Raw genomic sequence first — 23,411 nt, forward strand, 5'->3', positions numbered from 1 at the left:
TACCAGGTGACTATAGTACTAGGGGTGTTTTACCAGGTGACTATAGTACTAGGGGTGTTTTACCAGGTGACTATAGTACTAGGGGTGTTTTACCAGGTGACTGTAGTACTAGGGGTGGTTTACCAGGTGACTGTAGTACTAGGGGTGGTTTACCAGGTGACTGTAGTACTAGGGGTGTTTCACCATAGTTTTTTGTTCCCAGGTGCCACCTCCAGATCCTCATCAGTCCTAATCCGTCCCTAGCAACCAGGACATCCATGTTTCCATGGAGTGGCCAAATCTATGTCCAGTGTGACAATCAACAGAAGGTAGTGATGATGTTGTGGGCCCCTCAATGTCTTGATGTGGTGCCCCCCCCCCTCAATGTCTTGATGTGGTGCCTCCCCCCCCCCCCCCCTCAATGTCTTGATGTGGTGTCCCCCCCCCCTCAATGTCTTGATGTGGTGGCCCCCCCTTCATGATGTTATTTTCTCTCCTCCTGCTGTCCAGTTCATCAAAGTCCAGATCCGTCAGGACCTAGCTCTGGATGTATCAACGGCCCCAGCAGACCGGAGCCTAGCCCCCCTTCCTCCTCAGACTGCTAGCCCCATGCCCACCGCCATGCTGCCCCCTGCAGGCCAACCCCCCCTGACCAGGACAGCTCCAGCCACGGTAGAGATCAGTAACCGTACCATCGTGTTTCCTGCCACGCCCTCAGGAGAAACCTCAGGTAGGAGACACTCTGACTCCCAGCGTTACTCAGCATTGGGACATATCTATAATCTCAGCATTGGGACATATCTATAATCTCAGCATTGGGACATATCTATAATCTCAGCATTGGGACATATCTATAATCTCAGCATTGGGACATATCTATAATCTCAGCATTGGGACATATCTATAATCTCAGCATTGGGACATATCTATAATCTCAGCATTGGGACATATCTATAATCTCAGCATTGGGACATGTCTATAATCTCAGCGTTGGGACACATCTATAATCGCAGCGTTGGGACACATCTATAATCGCAGCGTTGGGACACATCTATAATCGCAGCGTTGGGACACATCTATAATCGCAGCGTTGGGACACATCTATAATCGCAGCGTTGGGACACATCTATAATCTCAGCGTTGGGACACATCTATAATCTCAGCGTTGGGACACATCTATAATCGCAGCGTTGGGACACATCTATAATCGCAGCGTTGGGACACATCTATAATCGCAGCGTTGGGACACATCTATAATCGCAGCGTTGGGACACATCTATAATCTCAGCGTTGGGACACATCTATAATCTCTGGAGTTGGCAGTTGCCAGTCAATAGCCCTATTTTCCCTCTAGATAATACCAAAATGCCGTGTATGTTCTTGAATGTTCCTGTTTCCAGTGTTTTGATCTAAAGCCGTCTCTTCCTTCGTCAGAGTCGTCTGTGGAGGTGGAGAACAGAGGAGAGCAGGTGAGGTGGTACCTGTCTTCCTTCGCCCCTCCTTATGTAAAGGGGGTGGACAGCAGTGGGGATGTGTACCGGGCCACCTACACAGCCTTCAGATGTCCCAGAGTCTCTGGAACCCTGGGAGCATACCACAAGATGCAGGTGATTACTCCATCTCTACCCCTACCTATGACTTTATTAGGGTTACTGACCACCCAGCTTTACCCAGTCACACCCCTGGTCCCCAGAACATATCTTTATTAGGGTTACTGACCACCCAGCTTTACCCAGTCACACCCCTGGTCCCCAGAACATATCTTTATTAGGGTTACTGACCACCCAGCTTTACCCAGTCACACCCCTGGTCCCAGAACATATCTTTATTAGGGTTACTGACCACCCAGCTTTACCCAGTCACACCCCTGGTCCCAGAACATATCTTTATTAGGGGGGGTTACTGACCACCCAGCTTTACCCAGTCACACCCCTGGTCCCAGAACATATCTTTATTAGGGTTACTGACCACCCAGCTTTACCCAGTCACACCCCTGGTCCCCAGAACATATCTTTATTAGGGGGGGTTACTGACCACCCATCTTTACCCAGTCACACCCCTGGTCCCAGAACATGTCTTTATTAGGGTTACTGACCACCCAGCTTTACCCAGTCACACCCCTGGTCCCAGAACATATCTTTATTAGGGTTACTGACCACCCAGCTTTACCCAGTCACACCCCTGGTCCCCAGAACATATCTTTATTAGGGTTACTGACCACCCAGCTTTACCCAGTCACACCCCTGGTCCCCAGAACATATCTTTATTAGGGTTACTGACCACCCATCTTTACCCAGTCACACCCCTGGTCCCAGAACATGTCTTTATTAGGGGGGTTACTGACCACCCAGCTTTACCCAGTCACACCCCTGGTCCCCAGAACATATCTTTATTAGGGTTACTGACCACCCAGCTTTACCCAGTCACACCCCTGGTCCCCAGAACATATCTTTATTAGGGTTACTGACCACCCAGCTTTACCCAGTCACACCCCTGGTCCCAGAACATATCTTTATTAGGGTTACTGACCACCCAGCTTTACCCAGTCACACCCCTGGTCCCCAGAACATATCTTTATTAGGGTTACTGACCACCCAGCTTTACCCAGTCACACCCCTGGTCCCCAGAACATATCTTTATTAGGGTTACTGACCACCCAGCTTTACCCAGTCACACCCCTGGTCCCCAGAACATATCTTTATTAGGGTTACTGACCACCCAGCTTTACCCAGTCACACCCCTGGTCCCCAGAACATATCTTTATTAGGGTTACTGACCACCCAGCTTTACCCAGTCACACCCCTGGTCCCCAGAACATATCTTTATTAGGGTTACTGACCACCCAGCTTTACCCAGTCACACCCCTGGTCCCCAGAACATATCTTTATTAGGGTTACTGACCACCCAGCTTTACCCAGTCACACCCCTGGTCCCCAGAACATGTCTTTATTAGGGGGGGTTACTGACCACCCAGCTTTACCCAGTCACACCCCTGGTCCCAGAACATGTCTTTATTAGGGGGGTTACTGACCACCCAGCTTTACCCAGTCACACCCCTGGTCCCCAGAACATATCTTTATTAGGGTTACTGACCACCCAGCTTTACCCAGTCACACCCCTGGTCCCAGAACATGTCTTTATTAGGGGGGTTACTGACCACCCAGCTTTACCCAGTCACACCCCTGGTCCCAGAACATATCTTTATTAGGGTTACTGACCACCCAGCTTTACCCAGTCACACCCCTGGTCCCAGAACATATCTTTATTAGGGTTACTGACCACCCAGCTTTACCCAGTCACACCCCTGGTCCCAGAACATATCTTTATTAGGGTTACTGACCACCCAGCTTTACCCAGTCACACCCCTGGTCCCCAGAACATATCTTTATTAGGGGGGTTACTGACCACCCAGCTTTACCCAGTCACACCCCTGGTCCCAGAACATATCTTTATTAGGGTTACTGACCACCCAGCTTTACCCAGTCACACCCCTGGTCCCAGAACATATCTTTATTAGGGGGGGTTACTGACCACCCAGCTTTACCCAGTCACACCCCTGGTCCCCAGAACATATCTTTATTAGGGGGGGTTACTGACCACCCAGCTTTACCCAGTCACACCCCTGGTCCCCAGAACATATCTTTATTAGGGGGGGTTACTGACCACCCAGCTTTACCCAGTCACACCCCTGGTCCCCAGAACATGTCTTTATTAGGGTTACTGACCACCCAGCTTTACCCAGTCACACCCCTGGTCCCAGAACATATCTTTATTAGGGGGGGTTACTGACCACCCAGCTTTACCCAGTCACACCCCTGGTCCCAGAACATATCTTTATTAGGGGGGGTTACTGACCACCCAGCTTTACCCAGTCACACCCCTGGTCCCAGAACATGTCTTTATTAGGGTTACTGACCACCCAGCTTTACCCAGTCACACCCCTGGTCCCCAGAACATGTCTTTATTAGGGGGGTTACTGACCACCCAGCTTTACCCAGTCACACCCCTGGTCCCAGAACATATCTTTATTAGGGGGGTTACTGACCACCCAGCTTTACCCAGTCACACCCCTGGTCCCAGAACATGTCTTTATTAGGGGGGTTACTGACCACCCAGCTTTACCCAGTCACACCCCTGGTCCCCAGAACATATCTTTATTAGGGTGGTTACTGACCACCCAGCTTTACCCAGTCACACCCCTGGTCCCCAGAACATATCTTTATTAGGGGGGTTACTGACCACCCAGCTTTACCCAGTCACACCCCTGGTCCCCAGAACATATCTTTATTAGGGGGGGTTACTGACCACCCAGCTTTACCCAGTCACACCCCTGGTCCCCAGAACATATCTTTATTAGGGGGGGTTACTGACCACCCAGCTTTACCCAGTCACACCCCTGGTCCCCAGAACATATCTTTATTAGGGTTACTGACCACCCAGCTTTACCCAGTCACACCCCTGGTCCCCAGAACATATCTTTATTAGGGGGGTTACTGACCACCCAGCTTTACCCAGTCACACCCCTGGTCCCCAGAACATATCTTTATTAGGGTTACTGACCACCCAGCTTTACCCAGTCACACCCCTGGTCCCAGAACATATCTTTATTAGGGGGGTTACTGACCACCCAGCTTTACCCAGTCACACCCCTGGTCCCCAGAACATGTCTTTATTAGGGGGGGTTACTGACCACCCAGCTTTACCCAGTCACACCCCTGGTCCCCAGAACATATCTTTATTAGGGTTACTGACCACCCAGCTTTACCCAGTCACACCCCTGGTCCCCAGAACATATCTTTATTAGGGGGGTTACTGACCACCCAGCTTTACCCAGTCACACCCCTGGTCCCCAGAACATATCTTTATTAGGGGGGTTACTGACCACCCAGCTTTACCCAGTCACACCCCTGGTCCCAGAACATATCTTTATTAGGGTTACTGACCACCCAGCTTTACCCAGTCACACCCCTGGTCCCCAGAACATATCTTTATTAGGGTTACTGACCACCCAGCTTTACCCAGTCACACCCCTGGTCCCAGAACATATCTTTATTAGGGTTACTGACCACCCAGCTTTACCCAGTCACACCCCTGGTCCCCAGAACATATCTTTATTAGGGGGGTTACTGACCACCCAGCTTTACCCAGTCACACCCCTGGTCCCCAGAACATATCTTTATTAGGGTTACTGACCACCCAGCTTTACCCAGTCACACCCCTGGTCCCCAGAACATATCTTTATTAGGGTTACTGACCACCCAGCTTTACCCAGTCACACCCCTGGTCCCCAGAACATATCTTTATTAGGGGGGTTACTGACCACCCAGGTTTTCCACAGTCACACCCCTGGTCCCCAGAACATATCTTTATTAGGGTTACTGACCACCCAGCTTTACCCAGTCACACCCCTGGTCCCCAGAACATATCTTTATTAGGGGGGGTTACTGACCACCCAGCTTTACCCAGTCACACCCCTGGTCCCAGAACATATCTTTATTAGGGTTACTGACCACCCAGCTTTACCCAGTCACACCCCTGGTCCCCAGAACATATCTTTATTAGGGTTACTGACCACCCAGCTTTACCCAGTCACACCCCTGGTCCCCAGAACATATCTTTATTAGGGGGGTTACTGACCACCCAGCTTTACCCAGTCACACCCCTGGTCCCCAGAACATATCTTTATTAGGGGGGTTACTGACCACCCAGCTTTACCCAGTCACACCCCTGGTCCCAGAACATATCTTTATTAGGGTTACTGACCACCCAGCTTTACCCAGTCACACCCCTGGTCCCAGAACATATCTTTATTAGGGGGGTTACTGACCACCCAGCTTTACCCAGTCACACCCCTGGTCCCCAGAACATATCTTTATTAGGGTTACTGACCACCCAGCTTTACCCAGTCAAACCCCTGGTCCCCAGAACATATCTTTATTAGGGGGGTTACTGACCACCCAGCTTTACCCAGTCACACCCCTGGTCCCCAGAACATATCTTTATTAGGGTTACTGACCACCCAGCTTTACCCAGTCACACCCCTGGTCCCCAGAACATATCTTTATTAGGGTTACTGACCACCCAGCTTTACCCAGTCACACCCCTGGTCCCAGAACATATCTTTATTAGGGTTACTGACCACCCAGCTTTACCCAGTCACACCCCTGGTCCCAGAACATATCTTTATTAGGGTTACTGACCACCCAGCTTTACCCAGTCACACCCCTGGTCCCCAGAACATATCTTTATTAGGGTTACTGACCACCCAGCTTTACCCAGTCACACCCCTGGTCCCAGAACATATCTTTATTAGGGTTACTGACCACCCAGCTTTACCCAGTCACACCCCTGGTCCCAGAACATATCTTTATTAGGGGGGTTACTGACCACCCAGCTTTACCCAGTCACACCCCTGGTCCCCAGAACATATCTTTATTAGGGGGGTTACTGACCACCCAGCTTTACCCAGTCACACCCCTGGTCCCCAGAACATATCTTTATTAGGGGGGGTTACTGACCACCCAGCTTTACCCAGTCACACCCCTGGTCCCCAGAACATATCTTTATTAGGGGGGTTACTGACCACCCAGCTTTACCCAGTCACACCCCTGGTCCCCAGAACATGTCTTTATTAGGGGGGTTACTGACCACCCAGCTTTACCCAGTCACACCCCTGGTCCCCAGAACATATCTTTATTAGGGTTACTGACCACCCAGCTTTACCCAGTCACACCCCTGGTCCCAGAACATATCTTTATTAGGGTTACTGACCACCCAGCTTTACCCAGTCACACCCCTGGTCCCCAGAACATATCTTTATTAGGGGGGTTACTGACCACCCAGCTTTACCCAGTCACACCCCTGGTCCCCAGAACATGTCTTTATTAGGGTTACTGACCACCCAGCTTTACCCAGTCACACCCCTGGTCCCAGAACATATCTTTATTAGGGGGGGTTACTGACCACCCAGCTTTACCCAGTCACACCCCTGGTCCCAGAACATGTCTTTATTAGGGTTACTGACCACCCAGCTTTACCCAGTCACACCCCTGGTCCCCAGAACATATCTTTATTAGGGGGGTTACTGACCACCCAGCTTTACCCAGTCACACCCCTGGTCCCAGAACATATCTTTATTAGGGGGGGTTACTGACCACCCAGCTTTACCCAGTCACACCCCTGGTCCCAGAACATGTCTTTATTAGGGTTACTGACCACCCAGCTTTACCCAGTCACACCCCTGGTCCCCAGAACATATCTTTATTAGGGTTACTGACCACCCAGCTTTACCCAGTCACACCCCTGGTCCCCAGAACATATCTTTATTAGGGGGGTTACTGACCACCCAGCTTTACCCAGTCACACCCCTGGTCCCCAGAACATATCTTTATTAGGGTTACTGACCACCCAGCTTTACCCAGTCACACCCCTGGTCCCAGAACATATCTTTATTAGGGGGGTTACTGACCACCCAGCTTTACCCAGTCACACCCCTGGTCCCCAGAACATATCTTTATTAGGGTTACTGACCACCCAGCTTTACCCAGTCACACCCCTGGTCCCAGAACATATCTTTATTAGGGGGGGTTACTGACCACCCAGCTTTACCCAGTCACACCCCTGGTCCCCAGAACATGTCTTTATTAGGGGGGTTACTGACCACCCAGCTTTACCCAGTCACACCCCTGGTCCCCAGAACATGTCTTTATTAGGGGGGGTTACTGACCACCCAGCTTTACCCAGTCACACCCCTGGTCCCCAGAACATGTCTTTATTAGGGGGGTTACTGACCACCCAGCTTTACCCAGTCACACCCCTGGTCCCCAGAACATATCTTTATTAGGGGGGTTACTGACCACCCAGCTTTACCCAGTCACACCCCTGGTCCCCAGAACATATCTTTATTAGGGTTACTGACCACCCAGCTTTACCCAGTCACACCCCTGGTCCCCAGAACATATCTTTATTAGGGTTACTGACCACCCAGCTTTACCCAGTCACACCCCTGGTCCCCAGAACATATCTTTATTAGGGGGGTTACTGACCACCCAGCTTTACCCAGTCACACCCCTGGTCCCCAGAACATGTCTTTATTAGGGGGGTTACTGACCACCCAGCTTTACCCAGTCACACCCCTGGTCCCCAGAACATATCTTTATTAGGGGGGGTTACTGACCACCCAGCTTTACCCAGTCACACCCCTGGTCCCAGAACATATCTTTATTAGGGGGGGTTACTGACCACCCAGCTTTACCCAGTCACACCCCTGGTCCCCAGAACATGTCTTTATTAGGGGGGGTTACTGACCACCCAGCTTTACCCAGTCACACCCCTGGTCCCAGAACATGTCTTTATTAGGGGGGTTACTGACCACCCAGCTTTACCCAGTCACACCCCTGGTCCCCAGAACATATCTTTATTAGGGTTACTGACCACCCAGCTTTACCCAGTCACACCCCTGGTCCCAGAACATATCTTTATTAGGGTTACTGACCACCCAGCTTTACCCAGTCACACCCCTGGTCCCAGAACATGTCTTTATTAGGGGGGTTACTGACCACCCAGCTTTACCCAGTCACACCCCTGGTCCCAGAACATATCTTTATTAGGGGGGTTACTGACCACCCAGCTTTACCCAGTCACACCCCATGTCCCAGAACATATCTTTATTAGGGGGGTTACTGACCACCCAGCTTTACCCAGTCACACCCCTGGTCCCCAGAACATATCTTTATTAGGGGGGTTACTGACCACCCAGCTTTACCCAGTCACACCCCTGGTCCCCAGAACATATCTTTATTAGGGGGGGTTACTGACCACCCAGCTTTACCCAGTCACACCCCTGGTCCCCAGAACATATCTTTATTAGGGGGGGTTACTGACCACCCAGCTTTACCCAGTCACACCCCTGGTCCCAGAACATATCTTTATTAGGGTTACTGACCACCCAGCTTTACCCAGTCACACCCCTGGTCCCAGAACATATCTTTATTAGGGGGGGTTACTGACCACCCAGCTTTACCCAGTCACACCCCTGGTCCCCAGAACATATCTTTATTAGGGGGGGTTACTGACCACCCAGCTTTACCCAGTCACACCCCTGGTCCCCAGAACATATCTTTATTAGGGGGGTTACTGACCACCCAGCTTTACCCAGTCACACCCCTGGTCCCAGAACATATCTTTATTAGGGTTACTGACCACCCAGCTTTACCCAGTCACACCCCTGGTCCCCAGAACATATCTTTATTAGGGGGGGTTACTGACCACCCAGCTTTACCCAGTCAAACCCCTGGTCCCAGAACATATCTTTATTAGGGGGGGTTACTGACCACCCAGCTTTACCCAGTCACACCCCTGGTCCCAGAACATATCTTTATTAGGGGGGTTACTGACCACCCAGCTTTACCCAGTCACACCCCTGGTCCCCAGAACATATCTTTATTAGGGGGGTTACTGACCACCCAGCTTTACCCAGTCACACCCCTGGTCCCCAGAACATATCTTTATTAGGGTTACTGACCACCCAGCTTTACCCAGTCACACCCCTGGTCCCCAGAACATATCTTTATTAGGGTTACTGACCACCCAGCTTTACCCAGTCACACCCCTGGTCCCCAGAACATGTCTTTATTAGGGGGGTTACTGACCACCCAGCTTTACCCAGTCACACCCCTGGTCCCCAGAACATATCTTTATTAGGGTGGTTACTGACCACCCAGCTTTACCCAGTCACACCCCTGGTCCCAGAACATATCTTTATTAGGGGGGTTACTGACCACCCAGCTTTACCCAGTCACACCCCTGGTCCCAGAACATGTCTTTATTAGGGTTACTGACCACCCAGCTTTACCCAGTCACACCCCTGGTCCCCAGAACATATCTTTATTAGGGGGGTTACTGACCACCCAGCTTTACCCAGTCACACCCCTGGTCCCAGAACATATCTTTATTAGGGTTACTGACCACCCAGCTTTACCCAGTCACACCCCTGGTCCCCAGAACATATCTTTATTAGGGTTACTGACCACCCAGCTTTACCCAGTCACACCCCTGGTCCCAGAACATATCTTTATTAGGGTTACTGACCACCCAGCTTTACCCAGTCACACCCCTGGTCCCAGAACATATCTTTATTAGGGTTACTGACCACCCAGCTTTACCCAGTCACACCCCTGGTCCCAGAACATATCTTTATTAGGGTTACTGACCACCCAGCTTTACCCAGTCACACCCCTGGTCCCCAGAACATATCTTTATTAGGGTTACTGACCACCCAGCTTTACCCAGTCACACCCCTGGTCCCAGAACATATCTTTATTAGGGGGGTTACTGACCACCCAGCTTTACCCAGTCACACCCCTGGTCCCCAGAACATATCTTTATTAGGGTTACTGACCACCCAGCTTTACCCAGTCACACCCCTGGTCCCAGAACATGTCTTTATTAGGGGGGGTTACTGACCACCCAGCTTTACCCAGTCACACCCCTGGTCCCCAGAACATATCTTTATTAGGGGGGTTACTGACCACCCAGCTTTACCCAGTCACACCCCTGGTCCCCAGAACATATCTTTATTAGGGTTACTGACCACCCAGCTTTACCCAGTCACACCCCTGGTCCCAGAACATATCTTTATTAGGGTTACTGACCACCCAGCTTTACCCAGTCACACCCCTGGTCCCCAGAACATGTCTTTATTAGGGTTACTGACCACCCAGCTTTACCCAGTCACACCCCTGGTCCCCAGAACATATCTTTATTAGGGGGGTTACTGACCACCCAGCTTTACCCAGTCACACCCCTGGTCCCCAGAACATATCTTTATTAGGGGGGGTTACTGACCACCCAGCTTTACCCAGTCACACCCCTGGTCCCCAGAACATATCTTTATTAGGGGGGTTACTGACCACCCAGCTTTACCCAGTCACACCCCTGGTCCCCAGAACATGTCTTTATTAGGGGGGGTTACTGACCACCCAGCTTTACCCAGTCACACCCCTGGTCCCAGAACATATCTTTATTAGGGGGGTTACTGACCACCCAGCTTTACCCAGTCACACCCCTGGTCCCCAGAACATATCTTTATTAGGGGGGGTTACTGACCACCCAGCTTTACCCAGTCACACCCCTGGTCCCCAGAACATATCTTTATTAGGGGGGTTACTGACCACCCAGCTTTACCCAGTCACACCCCTGGTCCCAGAACATATCTTTATTAGGGGGGGTTACTGACCACCCAGCTTTACCCAGTCACACCCCTGGTCCCCAGAACATATCTTTATTAGGGGGGGTTACTGACCACCCAGCTTTACCCAGTCACACCCCTGGTCCCAGAACATGTCTTTATTAGGGTTACTGACCACCCAGCTTTACCCAGTCACACCCCTGGTCCCCAGAACATATCTTTATTAGGGGGGTTACTGACCACCCAGCTTTACCCAGTCACACCCCTGGTCCCCAGAACATATCTTTATTAGGGTTACTGACCACCCAGCTTTACCCAGTCACACCCCTGGTCCCCAGAACATATCTTTATTAGGGGGGGTTACTGACCACCCAGCTTTACCCAGTCACACCCCTGGTCCCCAGAACATATCTTTATTAGGGGGGGTTACTGACCACCCAGCTTTACCCAGTCACACCCCTGGTCCCCAGAACATATCTTTATTAGGGTTACTGACCACCCAGCTTTACCCAGTCACACCCCTGGTCCCAGAACATATCTTTATTAGGGTTACTGACCACCCAGCTTTACCCAGTCACACCCCTGGTCCCAGAACATATCTTTATTAGGGTTACTGACCACCCAGCTTTACCCAGTCACACCCCTGGTCCCCAGAACATGTCTTTATTAGGGGGGGGTTACTGACCACCCAGCTTTACCCAGTCACACCCCTGGTCCCAGAACATATCTTTATTAGGGGGGTTACTGACCACCCAGCTTTACCCAGTCACACCCCTGGTCCCCAGAACATATCTTTATTAGGGTTACTGACCACCCAGCTTTACCCAGTCACACCCCTGGTCCCAGAACATATCTTTATTAGGGGGGGTTACTGACCACCCAGCTTTACCCAGTCACACCCCTGGTCCCCAGAACATATCTTTATTAGGGTTACTGACCACCCAGCTTTACCCAGTCACACCCCTGGTCCCCAGAACATATCTTTATTAGGGGGGGTTACTGACCACCCAGCTTTACCCAGTCACACCCCTGGTCCCCAGAACATATCTTTATTAGGGTTACTGACCACCCAGCTTTACCCAGTCACACCCCTGGTCCCAGAACATGTCTTTATTAGGGTTACTGACCACCCAGCTTTACCCAGTCACACCCCTGGTCCCCAGAACATATCTTTATTAGGGTTACTGACCACCCAGCTTTACCCAGTCACACCCCTGGTCCCCAGAACATATCTTTATTAGGGTTACTGACCACCCAGCTTTACCCAGTCACACCCCTGGTCCCCAGAACATATCTTTATTAGGGTTACTGACCACCCAGCTTTACCCAGTCACACCCCTGGTCCCCAGAACATATCTTTATTAGGGTTACTGACCACCCAGCTTTACCCAGTCACACCCCTGGTCCCCAGAACATATCTTTATTAGGGTTACTGACCACCCAGCTTTACCCAGTCACACCCCTGGTCCCCAGAACATATCTTTATTAGGGGGGTTACTGACCACCCAGCTTTACCCAGTCACACCCCTGGTCCCCAGAACATATCTTTATTAGGGTTACTGACCACCCAGCTTTACCCAGTCACACCCCTGGTCCCCAGAACATGTCTTTATTAGGGTTACTGACCACCCAGCTTTACCCAGTCACACCCCTGGTCCCCAGAACATATCTTTATTAGGGGGGTTACTGACCACCCAGCTTTACCCAGTCACACCCCTGGTCCCCAGAACATGTCTTTATTAGGGTTACTGACCACCCAGCTTTACCCAGTCACACCCCTGGTCCCCAGAACATATCTTTATTAGGGGGGGTTACTGACCACCCAGCTTTACCCAGTCACACCCCTGGTCCCAGAACATATCTTTATTAGGGTTACTGACCACCCAGCTTTACCCAGTCACACCCCTGGTCCCAGAACATATCTTTATTAGGGTTACTGACCACCCAGCTTTACCCAGTCACACCCCTGGTCCCCAGAACATGTCTTTATTAGGGGGGTTACTGACCACCCAGCTTTACCCAGTCACACCCCTGGTCCCAGAACATATCTTTATTAGGGGGGTTACTGACCACCCAGCTTTACCCAGTCACACCCCTGGTCCCAGAACATATCTTTATTAGGGTTACTGACCACCCAGCTTTACCCAGTCACACCCCTGGTCCCCAGAACATATCTTTATTAGGGTTACTGACCACCCAGCTTTACCCAGTCACACCCCTGGTCCCAGAACATATCTTTATTAGGGTTACTGACCACCCAGCTTTACCCAGTCACACCCCTGGTCCCAGAACATATCTTTATTAGGGTTACTGACCACCCAGCTTTACCCAGTCACACCCCTGGTCCCCAGAACATATCTTTATTAGGGTTACTGACCACCCAGCTTTACCCAGTCACACCCCTGGTCCCCAGAACATATCTTTATTAGGGTTACTGACCACCCAGCTTTACCCAGTCAAACCCCTGGTCCCCAGAACATATCTTTATTAGGGGGGGTTACTGACCACCCAGCTTTACCCAGTCACACCCCTGGTCCCAGAACATATCTTTATTAGGGTTACTGACCACCCAGCTTTACCCAGTCACACCCCTGGTCCCCAGAACATATCTTTATTAGGGTGGTTACTGACCACCCAGCTTTACCCAGTCAAACCCCTGGTCCCAGAACATATCTTTATTAGGGGGGTTACTGACCACCCAGCTTTACCCAGTCACACCCCTGGTCCCAGAACATATCTTTATTAGGGTTACTGACCACCCAGCTTTACCCAGTCACACCCCTGGTCCCAGAACATATCTTTATTAGGGTTACTGACCACCCAGCTTTACCCAGTCACACCCCTGGTCCCAGAACATATCTTTATTAGGGTTACTGACCACCCAGCTTTACCCAGTCACACCCCTGGTCCCCAGAACATGTCTTTATTAGGGGGGGTTACTGACCACCCAGCTTTACCCAGTCACACCCCTGGTCCCCAGAACATGTCTTTATTAGGGGGGTTACTGACCACCCAGCTTTACCCAGTCACACCCCTTGTCCCCAGAACAATGTGTCTTTGGTCAATAGGATGTCCTGTTGGGCTTTGACCATGATGGTGTTGTTGATGTCTCCTCTCTTCCTGTTGATCTCCTCCCGTTGGTGTCTCCTCCTCTCCTCCAGGTGCCCATCACCTTCCTGCCCAGGGACCGAGGGGACTATGCTCAGTTCTGGGACCTGGAGTGTCACCCAGTGGCTGAGCCTCAACACAAGACCAGGATACGCTTCCAGCTCTGTGGCACTGTGGGTAGACTGATATAGGACATCATTATACTGCCAGGAGACTGTTATAGGACATCATTATACTGCCAGGAGACTGATATAGGACATCATTATACTGCCAGGAGACTATAGAGGTAGACTGATATAGGACATCATTATACTGCCAGGAGACTGATATAGGACATCATTATACTGCCAGGAGACTGTAGAGGTAGACTGTTACAGGACATCACTATACTGCCAGGAGCCTGTTATAGGACATCATTATACTACCAGGAGACTGTTATAGGACGTTATACTGCCAGGAGACTGTTATAGGACATCGTTATACTGCCAGGAGACTGTTATAGGACATCATTATACTGCCAGGAGACTGATATAGGACATCGTTAAACTGCCAGGAGACTGATATAGGACATCGTTAAACTGCCAGGAGACTGATATAGGACATCGTTAAACTGCCAGGAGACTGTTACAGGACATCGTTATACTGCCAGGAGACTGTTACAGGACATCACTATACTGCCAGGAGACTGATATAGGACATCGTTATACTGCCAGGAGACTGATATAGGACATCACTATACTGCCAGGAGACTGATATAGGACATGATTATACTGCCAGGAGACTGATATAGGACATCGTTAAACTGCCAGGAGACTGTTACAGGACATCGTTATGCTGCCAGGAGACTGATATAGGACATCGTTATACTGCCAGGAGACTGTTACAGGACATCATTCTACTGCCAGGAGACTGTTATAGGACATCATTATACTGTCCCCTAATGAACGGCCCTTCTGCTTTGGCGTGGCGGTGGGGTGGGGGGTGGTGGTGGCGTGGGGGGTGACGGTGGTGTGGAGGGTGGCCATGATGATGATGGTGTGTTTCAGGGTGTGAAGGTTGGTCCAGCGGTGGCTCCTCAGGAAGCAGACTGTTCTCTGGTGAAGACTGAAGCCTTTAAGACCAGGAGAAGACCTGACCCGGTTGCTGATGGGGGCATGACTGGGTAAGGACTGGCAGTCAGGTCTCACTAGTGATGACTGGGTAAGTACTGGCAGTCAGGTCTCACTAGTGATGACTAGGTAAGGACTGGCAGTCGGGTCTCACTAGTGATGACTGGGTAAGGACTGGCAGTCAGGTCTCACTAGTGATGACTGGGTAAGGACTGGCAGTCAGGTCTCACTAGTGATGACTGGGTAAGGACTGGCAGTCAGGTCTCACTAGTGATGACTGGGTAAGGACTGGCAGTCAGGTCTCACTAGTGATGACTAGGTAAGGACTGGCAGTCAGGTCTCACTAGTGATGACTGGGTAAGGACTGGCAGTCAGGTCTCACTAGTGATGACTGGGTAAGGACTGGCAGTCAGGTCTCACTAGTGATGACTGGGTAAGGACTGGCAGTCAGGTCTCACTAGTGATGACTGGGTAAGGACTGGCAGTCAGGTCTCACTAGTGATGACTAGAAAAACAAGGTCAACCCTCCACAGTCCAGAGCACAGTGGAGGATGAATCACAAAACAGGGAGCACTAGTTAGCCAGCTAGTTAACCAGCTATTTAGTCAGTCAGCTGGCTATCTGGTTAACATTCAGATATAGCTCTTGATTTGTTCTGAAGGATAAGTGGTCAGGATGCTCAGAGCCCCATGGAGGAGGAAGGTTCAGATAGATGGTCAGGAAGCTCAGAGCCCCATGGAGGAGGAAGGTTCAGATAGATGGTCAGGAAGCTCAGAGCCCCATGGAGGAGGAAGGTTCAGGAAGCTCAGAGCCCCATGGAGGAGGAAGGTTCAGATAGATGGTCAGGAAGCTCAGAGCCCCATGGAGGAGGAAGGTTCAGGAAGCTCAGAGCCCCATGGAGGAGGAAGGTTCAGGAAGCTCAGAGCCCCATGGAGGAGGAAGGTTCAGGTAGATGATCAGGAAGCTCAGAGCCCCATGGAGGAGGAAGGTTCAGGTAGATGGTCAGGAAGCTCAGAACCCCATGGAGGAGGAAGGTTCAGGTCGATGGTCAGGAAGCTCAGAGCCCCATGGAGGAGGAAGGTTCAGGTAGATGGTCAGGAAGCTCAGAGCCCCATGGAGGAGGAAGGTTCAGGTAGATGGTCAGGAAGCTCAGAGCCCCATGGAGGAGGAAGGTTCAGGTAGCTCAGAGCCCCATGGAGGAGGAAGGTTCAGGTAGATGGTCAGGAAGCTCAGAGCCCCATGGAGGAGGAAGGTTCAGATAGATGGTCAGGAAGCTCAGAGCCCCATGGAGGAGGAAGGTTCAGGAAGCTCAGAGCCCCATGGAGGAGGAAGGTTCAGGAAGCTCAGAGCCCCATGGAGGAGGAAGGTTCAGGTAGATGGTCAGGAAGCTCAGAGCCCCATGGAGGAGGAAGGTTCAGGTAGATGGTCAGGAAGCTCAGAGCCCCATGGAGGAGGAAGGTTCAGGTAGATGGTCAGGAAGCTCAGAACCCCATGGAGGAGGAAGGTTCAGGTCGATGGTCAGGAAGCTCAGAGCCCCATGGAGGAGGAAGGTTCAGGTAGATGGTCAGGAAGCTCAGAGCCCCATGGAGGAGGAAGGTTCAGGTAGCTCAGAGCCCCATGGAGGAGGAAGGTTCAGGTAGATGGTCAGGAAGCTCAGAGCCCCATGGAGGAGGAAGGTTCAGGTAGATGGTCAGGAAGCTCAGAGCCCCATGGAGGAGGAAGGTTCAGGTAGATGGTCAGGAAGCTCAGAACCCCATGGAGGAGGAAGGTTCAGGTCGATGGTCAGGAAGCTCAGAGCCCCATGGAGGATGAAGGTTCAGGTAGATGGTCAGGAAGCTCAGAGCCCCATGGAGGAGGAAGGTTCAGGTAGCTGAGCCCCATGGAGGAGGAAGGTTCAGGTAGATGGTCAGGAAGCTCAGAGCCCCATGGAGGAGGAAGGTTCAGATAGATGGTCAGGAAGCTCAGAGCCCCATGGAGGAGGAAGGTTCAGGAAGCTCAGAGCCCCATGGAGGAGGAAGGTTCAGGAAGCTCAGAGCCCCATGGAGGAGGAAGGTTCAGGTAGATGGTCAGGAAGCTCAGAGCCCCATGGAGGAGGAAGGTTCAGGTAGCTCAGAGCCCCATGGAGGAGGAAGGTTCAGGTAGATGGTCAGGAAGCTCAGAGCCCCATGGAGGAGGAAGGTTCAGGTCGATGTTAAATGTGTGGATGATGTTGTGTGTTCCAGTCAGGAGGATGCTCTGTGTAGGGGGGTATACGCCCCCCAGGACCACTACTCATTCCCCCCTACCAGGGTGGGGGAGACCAGCACACTGAAGGTCAACATGAGAAACAACTCCTTGGAAACGCATGCGGTGAGCAACACACACACAGAATAATTGCATGAACTGTGATTGATGTGATAACTACCCAGAATGCTTTGCATTGCATGGATTTGATGTTGAGCTTGTCTGATGTTGCAGCTGATGTTCCTAACCCCTAAAGAGCCCTTCCACATCAAGCATTCCAAATATTCCCTAAGGTGAGTCCACGCCGCTTGGTGACTGTCATTCCTCTTCGGTAATCAGTGTCCTGGTTAGCCTGGCCACAGAGCTAGACCATGACCATAGAAGTTGACCAAGACGGCACAACCAGGTCTGGGACCAGGCTATGATGTACTGAAAGGCTGTGATTGGTGCTGTGTGTGTAACCTGAGTGTGACTTCCGGCTCCTAATGCTGTGGTAACTCAGAGGGGTCGGTCTGAGAGCGTCTGGACAGCAGGCCACTCACTGTGTTGGTCAGGCTCTGGGCGTGAGAGTGTCTGGACAGCAGGCCACTCACTGTGTTGGTCAGGCTCTGGGCATGAGTGTCTGGACAGCAGGTCACTGTGTTGGTCAGGCTCTGGGCCTGAGAGCGTCTGGACAGCCTCTGGGCCTGAGAGCGTCTGGACAGCCGGTCACTGTTTTGGCCAGGCTCTGGGCCTGAGAGCGTCTGGACAGCAGGTCACTGTGTTGGCCAGGCTCTGGGCCTGAGAGCGTCTGGACAGCAGGTCACTGTGTTGGCCAGGCTCTGGGCCTGAGAGTGTCTGGACAGCAGGTCACTGTGTTGGTCAGGCTCTGGACAGCAGGTCACTGTGTTGGTCAGGCTCTGGGCCTGAGAGCGTCTGGACAGCAGGTCACTGTGTTATCTACTGAAGTGTAGGTGTGGTGGTGCTGGAGTAGGTGCTGTGTGGCGAATGGCACCTTGCTGCATGTCCTGACTCCTCCCATGGTGCATAGCGTTGTCATTCACACGTCATCGCCATGTGGAATTAACGTTTGTTACTACATTTTTATCACAGTATTTTCTTCTTCAATGTGAGATTTGGTGCACCTGTCAGGTGACACTGTTCTATTCTAACAACAATCACAGCTCAAAGTCTGCATCAGTCCGTGTTGTCTGCCTCTCAGTCCGTGTTGTCTGCCTCTCAGTCCGTGTTGTCTGCCTCTCAGTCCGTGTTGTCTGCCTCTCAGTCCGTGTTGTCTGCCTCTCAGTCCGTGTTGTCTGCCTCTCAGTCCGTGTTGTCTGCCTCTCAGTCCGTGTTGTCTGCCTCTCAGTCCGTGTTGTCTGCCTCTCAGTCCGTGTTGTCTGCCTCTCAGTCCGTGTTGTCTGCCTCTCAGTCCGTGTTGTCTGCCTCTCAGTCCGTGTTGTCTGCCTCTCAGTCCGTGTTGTCTGCCTCTCAGTCCGTGTTGTCTGCCTCTCAGTCCGTGTTGTCTGCCTCTCAGTCCGTGTTGTCTGCCTCTCAGTCCGTGTTGTCTGCCTCTCAGTCCGTGTTGTCTGCCTCTCAGTCCGTGTTGTCTGCCTCTCAGTCCGTGTTGTCTGCCTCTCAGTCCGTGTTGTCTGCCTCTCAGTCCGTGTTGTCTGCCTCTCAGTCCGTGTTGTCTGCCTCTCAGTCCGTGTTGTCTGCCTCTCAGTCCGTGTTGTCTGCCTCTCAGTCCGTGTTGTCTGCCTCTCAGTCCGTGTTGTCTGCCTCTCAGTCCGTGTTGTCTGCCTCTCAGTCCGTGTTGTCTGCCTCTCAGTCCGTGTTGTCTGCCTCTCAGTCCGTGTTGTCTGCCTCTCAGTCCGTGTTGTCTGCCTCTCAGTCCGTGTTGTCTGCCTCTCAGTCCGTGTTGTCTGCCTCTCAGTCCGTGTTGTCTGCCTCTCAGTCCGTGTTGTCTGCCTCTCAGTCCGTGTTGTCTGCCTCTCAGTCCGTGTTGTCTGCCTCTCAGTCCGTGTTGTCTGCCTCTCAGTCCGTGTTGTCTGCCTCTCAGTCCGTGTTGTCTGCCTCTCAGTCCGTGTTGTCTGCCTCTCAGTCCGTGTTGTCTGCCTCTCAGTCCGTGTTGTCTGCCTCTCAGTCCGTGTTGTCTGCCTCTCAGTCCGTGTTGTCTGCCTCTCAGTCCGTGTTGTCTGCCTCTCAGTCCGTGTTGTCTGCCTCTCAGTCCGTGTTGTCTGCCTCTCAGTCCGTGTTGTCTGCCTCTCAGTCCGTGTTGTCTGCCTCTCAGTCCGTGTTGTGTCTGCCTCTCAGTCCGTGTTGTGTCTGCCTCTCAGTCCGTGTTGTGTCTGCCTCTCAGTCCGTAGTGTCGTCGTCTGCCTCTCAGTCCGTAGTGTCGTCGTCTGCCTCTCTAGTCCGTAGTGTCGTCGTCTGCCTCTCTGGTCCGTAGTGTCGTCGTCTGCCTCTCTGGTCCGTAGTGTCGTCGTCTGCCTCTCTGGTCCGTAGTGTCGTCGTCTGCCTCTCTGGTCCGTAGTGTCGTCGTCTGCCTCTCTGGTCCGTAGTGTCGTCGTCTGCCTCTCTGGTCCGTAGTGTCGTCGTCTGCCTCTCTGGTCCGTAGTGTCGTCGTCTGCCTCTCTGGTCCGTAGTGTCGTCGTCTGCCTCTCTGTGCGTGCTCCTGCGAACCCCTACATACTTAGTCCATGTTTTGATTTCTTCCCGTTTCTCCCTGCCCTCCAGATCCCAACGCTACATCCACCTGCCAGTCCAGTTCAAGCCGGTTGTAACTGGCAACCACTCCAGCCTGCTGTTGGTTCAGACGGATACCAGTGGAAACATCGCTATCCAGCTGACTGGTGAGGCCCTGCCCTGACTGGCCAAGAGGACTGCTGGTCTGGGTCAGTGAGGACTGCTGGTCTGGGTCAGTGAGGACTGCTGGTCTGGGTCAGTGAGGACTGCTGGTCTGGGTCAGTGAGGACTGCTGGTCTGGGTCAGTGAGGACTGCTGGTCTGGGTCAGTGAGGACTGCTGCTCTGGGTCAGTGAGGACTGCTGCTCTGGGTCAGTGAGGACTGCTGGGTCACTGCATCTGTAGTGTGGCCCGTACTGGAGCACTGCTGAAGGTCATATGGAAGAATGAACTATGAAGCCTTTGTCCAATATGGCACCCTAATCCCTAGCTAGTGCACTGCTTCAGGCCCGGCAACGTCTCATTGGTTCCACTCCTGGCAACGTCCCAACATCTCATTGGTTCCACTCCTGGCAACGTCCCAACGTCTCATTGGTTCCACTCCTGACAACGTCTCATTGGTTCCACTCCTGACAACGTCTCATTGGTTCCACTCCTGGCAACGTCTCATTGGTTCCACTCCTGGCAACGTCTCATTGGTTCCACTCCTGGCAACGTCTCATTGGTTCCACTCCTGGCAACGTCTCATTGGTTCCACTCCTGGCAACGTCTCATTGGTTCCACTCCTGGCAACGTCTCATTGGTTCCACTCCTGGCTACGTCTCATTGGTTCCACTCCTGGCAACGTCCCAATGTCTCATTCATATATCCTATCCTCTGGGGGTCTGAATGGAGCAGACTACAGCTCTATAGCCTATCCTCTGGGGGTCTGCATAGAGCTAGCAGACTACAGCTCTATAGCCTATCCTCTGGGGGTCTGCATAGAGCTAGCAGACTACAGCTCTATAGCCTATCCTCTGGGGGTCTGCATAGAGCTAGCAGACTACAGCTCTATCTTATCCTCTGGGGGTCTAAATGGAGCAGACTACAGCTCTATAACCTATCCTCTGGGGGTCTGCATAGAGCTAGCAGACTACAGCTCTATAGCCTTTCCTCTGGGGGTCTGCATAGAGCTAGCAGACTACAGCTCTATAACCTATCCTCTGGGGGTCTGCATAGAGCTAGCAGATTACAGCTCTATAGCCTATCCTCTGGGGGTCTGCATAGAGCTAGCAGACTACAGCTCTATAACCTATCCTCTGGGGGTCTGCATAGAGCTAGCAGACTACAGCTCTATAACCTATCCTCTGGGGGTCTGCATAGAGCTAGCAGATTACCGCTCTATAACCTATCCTCTGGGGGTCTGCATGGAGCTAGCAGACTACAGCTCTATAGCCTATCCTCTGGGGGTCTGCATAGAGCAGACTACAGCTCTATAGCCTATCCTCTGGGGGTCTGCATAGAGCTAGCAGACTACAGCTCTATAACCTATCCTCTGGGGGTCTGCATAGAGCTAGCAGACTACAGCTCTATAACCTATCCTCTGGGGGTCTGCATAGAGCTAGCAGATTACAGCTCTATAACCTATCCTCTGGGGGTCTGCATGGAGCTAGCAGACTACAGCTCTATAGCCTATCCTCTGGGGGTCTGCATGGAGCTAGCAGACTACAGCTCTATAGCCTATCCTCTGGGGGTCTGCATAGAGCTAGCAGACTACAGCTCTATAGCCTATCCTCTGGGGGTCTGCATAGAGCTAGCAGACTACAGCTCTATAACCTATCCTCTGGGGGTCTGCATAGAGCAGACTACAGCTCTATAGTCTATCCTCTGGGGGTCTGCATAGAGCAGACTACAGCTCTATATCCTATCCTCTGGGGGTCTGCATAGAGCTAGCAGACTACAGCTCTATAGTCTATCCTCTGGGGGTCTGCATAGAGCTAGCAGACTACAGCTCTATAGCCTATCCTCTGGGGGTCTGCATAGAGCTAGCAGACTACAGCTCTATAACCTATCCTCTGGGGGTCTGCATAGAGCAGACTACAGCTCTATAGTCTATCCTCTGGGGGTCTGCATAGAGCAGACTACAGCTCTATATCCTATCCTCTGGGGGTCTGCATAGAGCTAGCAGACTACAGCTCTATAGTCTATCCTCTGGGGGTCTGCATAGAGCTAGCAGACTACAGCTCTATAGCCTATCCTCTGGGGGTCTGCATAGAGCTAGCAGACTACAGCTCTATATCCTATCCTCTGGGGGTCTGTGTAGAGCAGACTACAGCTCTATAGCCTATCCTCTGGGGGTCTGCGTAGAGCTAGCAGACTACAGCTCTATAACACATCCTCTGGGGTCTGCATAAAGCAGACTACAGCTCTATACCCTATCCTCAGGGGGTCTGCATAGAGCAGACTACAGCTCTATATATCCTATCCTCTGGGGGTCTGCGTAGAGCTAGCAGACTACAGCTCTATAACACATCCTCTGGGGGTCTGCATAAAGCAGACTACAGCTCTATATATCCTATCCTCTGGGGGTCTGCGTAGAGCTAGCAGACTAGAAACATTTGACTGAATTTGATGCCCAGTACAACTTGAAGAGAGTTGGCATGGCTGATGTCATGTGACAGGGTTTACATGGGGTTTTGGTCAGTGGACCTACTGATGAACTTTTCAGAGTAACCTTTTCCACCATCAACTCAATCATTGTTCCCTACTTTGGTTTTCTATTAGAAATGGCACACGCTTTAAAAAAAGCACATGGGTTATATTTTATGTTGTTGTGATTTTAAATTAACTTGATAAAATAAAGATGTCAAACATTTTGCTCGCTTTTTATGTTTTTGCAATGTAGATGTTAAATAACAGAGATGCCTATTTCTATTTAAATGTATTCTGAGACTTTGTGTTTTAGCTAAAACTTCAAACAAAATGCAGAGACTCCTACATGTCCGTCAGTTAGCAGACTCTTATCCAGAGCCACTTACAGGACCAAGTGCTTCTGATTGGTCCCTTTCAGGACCAAGTGCTTCTGATTGGTCCCTTACAGGACCAAGTGCTTCTGATTGGTCCCTTACAGGACCAAGTGCTTCTGATTGGTCCCTTACA

The 23,411-nt window shown here is 51.6% G+C and overlaps 1 protein-coding gene across 3 annotated transcripts in view; it reads left to right on the forward strand.

The window, feature by feature from the left end:
• LOC109884147 (centrosomal protein of 192 kDa) overlaps positions 1 to 23,129 on the forward strand; it is an 83,239-nt gene extending 60,110 nt beyond the window's left edge. For all 3 annotated transcript variants that reach the window (XM_031816671.1, XM_031816673.1, XM_031816672.1), the window contains 8 exons: positions 203 to 308; positions 490 to 709; positions 1,414 to 1,586; positions 14,329 to 14,448; positions 15,322 to 15,437; positions 17,607 to 17,733; positions 17,842 to 17,900; positions 20,326 to 23,129. In XM_031816671.1, the coding sequence (XP_031672531.1) occupies positions 203 to 308; positions 490 to 709; positions 1,414 to 1,586; positions 14,329 to 14,448; positions 15,322 to 15,437; positions 17,607 to 17,733; positions 17,842 to 17,900; positions 20,326 to 20,458 (1,054 nt within the window). In that variant the 3' untranslated portion in view covers positions 20,459 to 23,129. The remainder of the gene's footprint in view (positions 1 to 202; positions 309 to 489; positions 710 to 1,413; positions 1,587 to 14,328; positions 14,449 to 15,321; positions 15,438 to 17,606; positions 17,734 to 17,841; positions 17,901 to 20,325) is intronic.
• Positions 23,130 to 23,411: the final 282 nt, after the last annotated feature.

The sequence above is a fragment of the Oncorhynchus kisutch genome, unplaced genomic scaffold (genome assembly GCF_002021735.2).
Source record: "Oncorhynchus kisutch isolate 150728-3 unplaced genomic scaffold, Okis_V2 scaffold851, whole genome shotgun sequence".
Classification (NCBI taxonomy): Eukaryota; Metazoa; Chordata; class Actinopteri; order Salmoniformes; family Salmonidae; genus Oncorhynchus; species Oncorhynchus kisutch.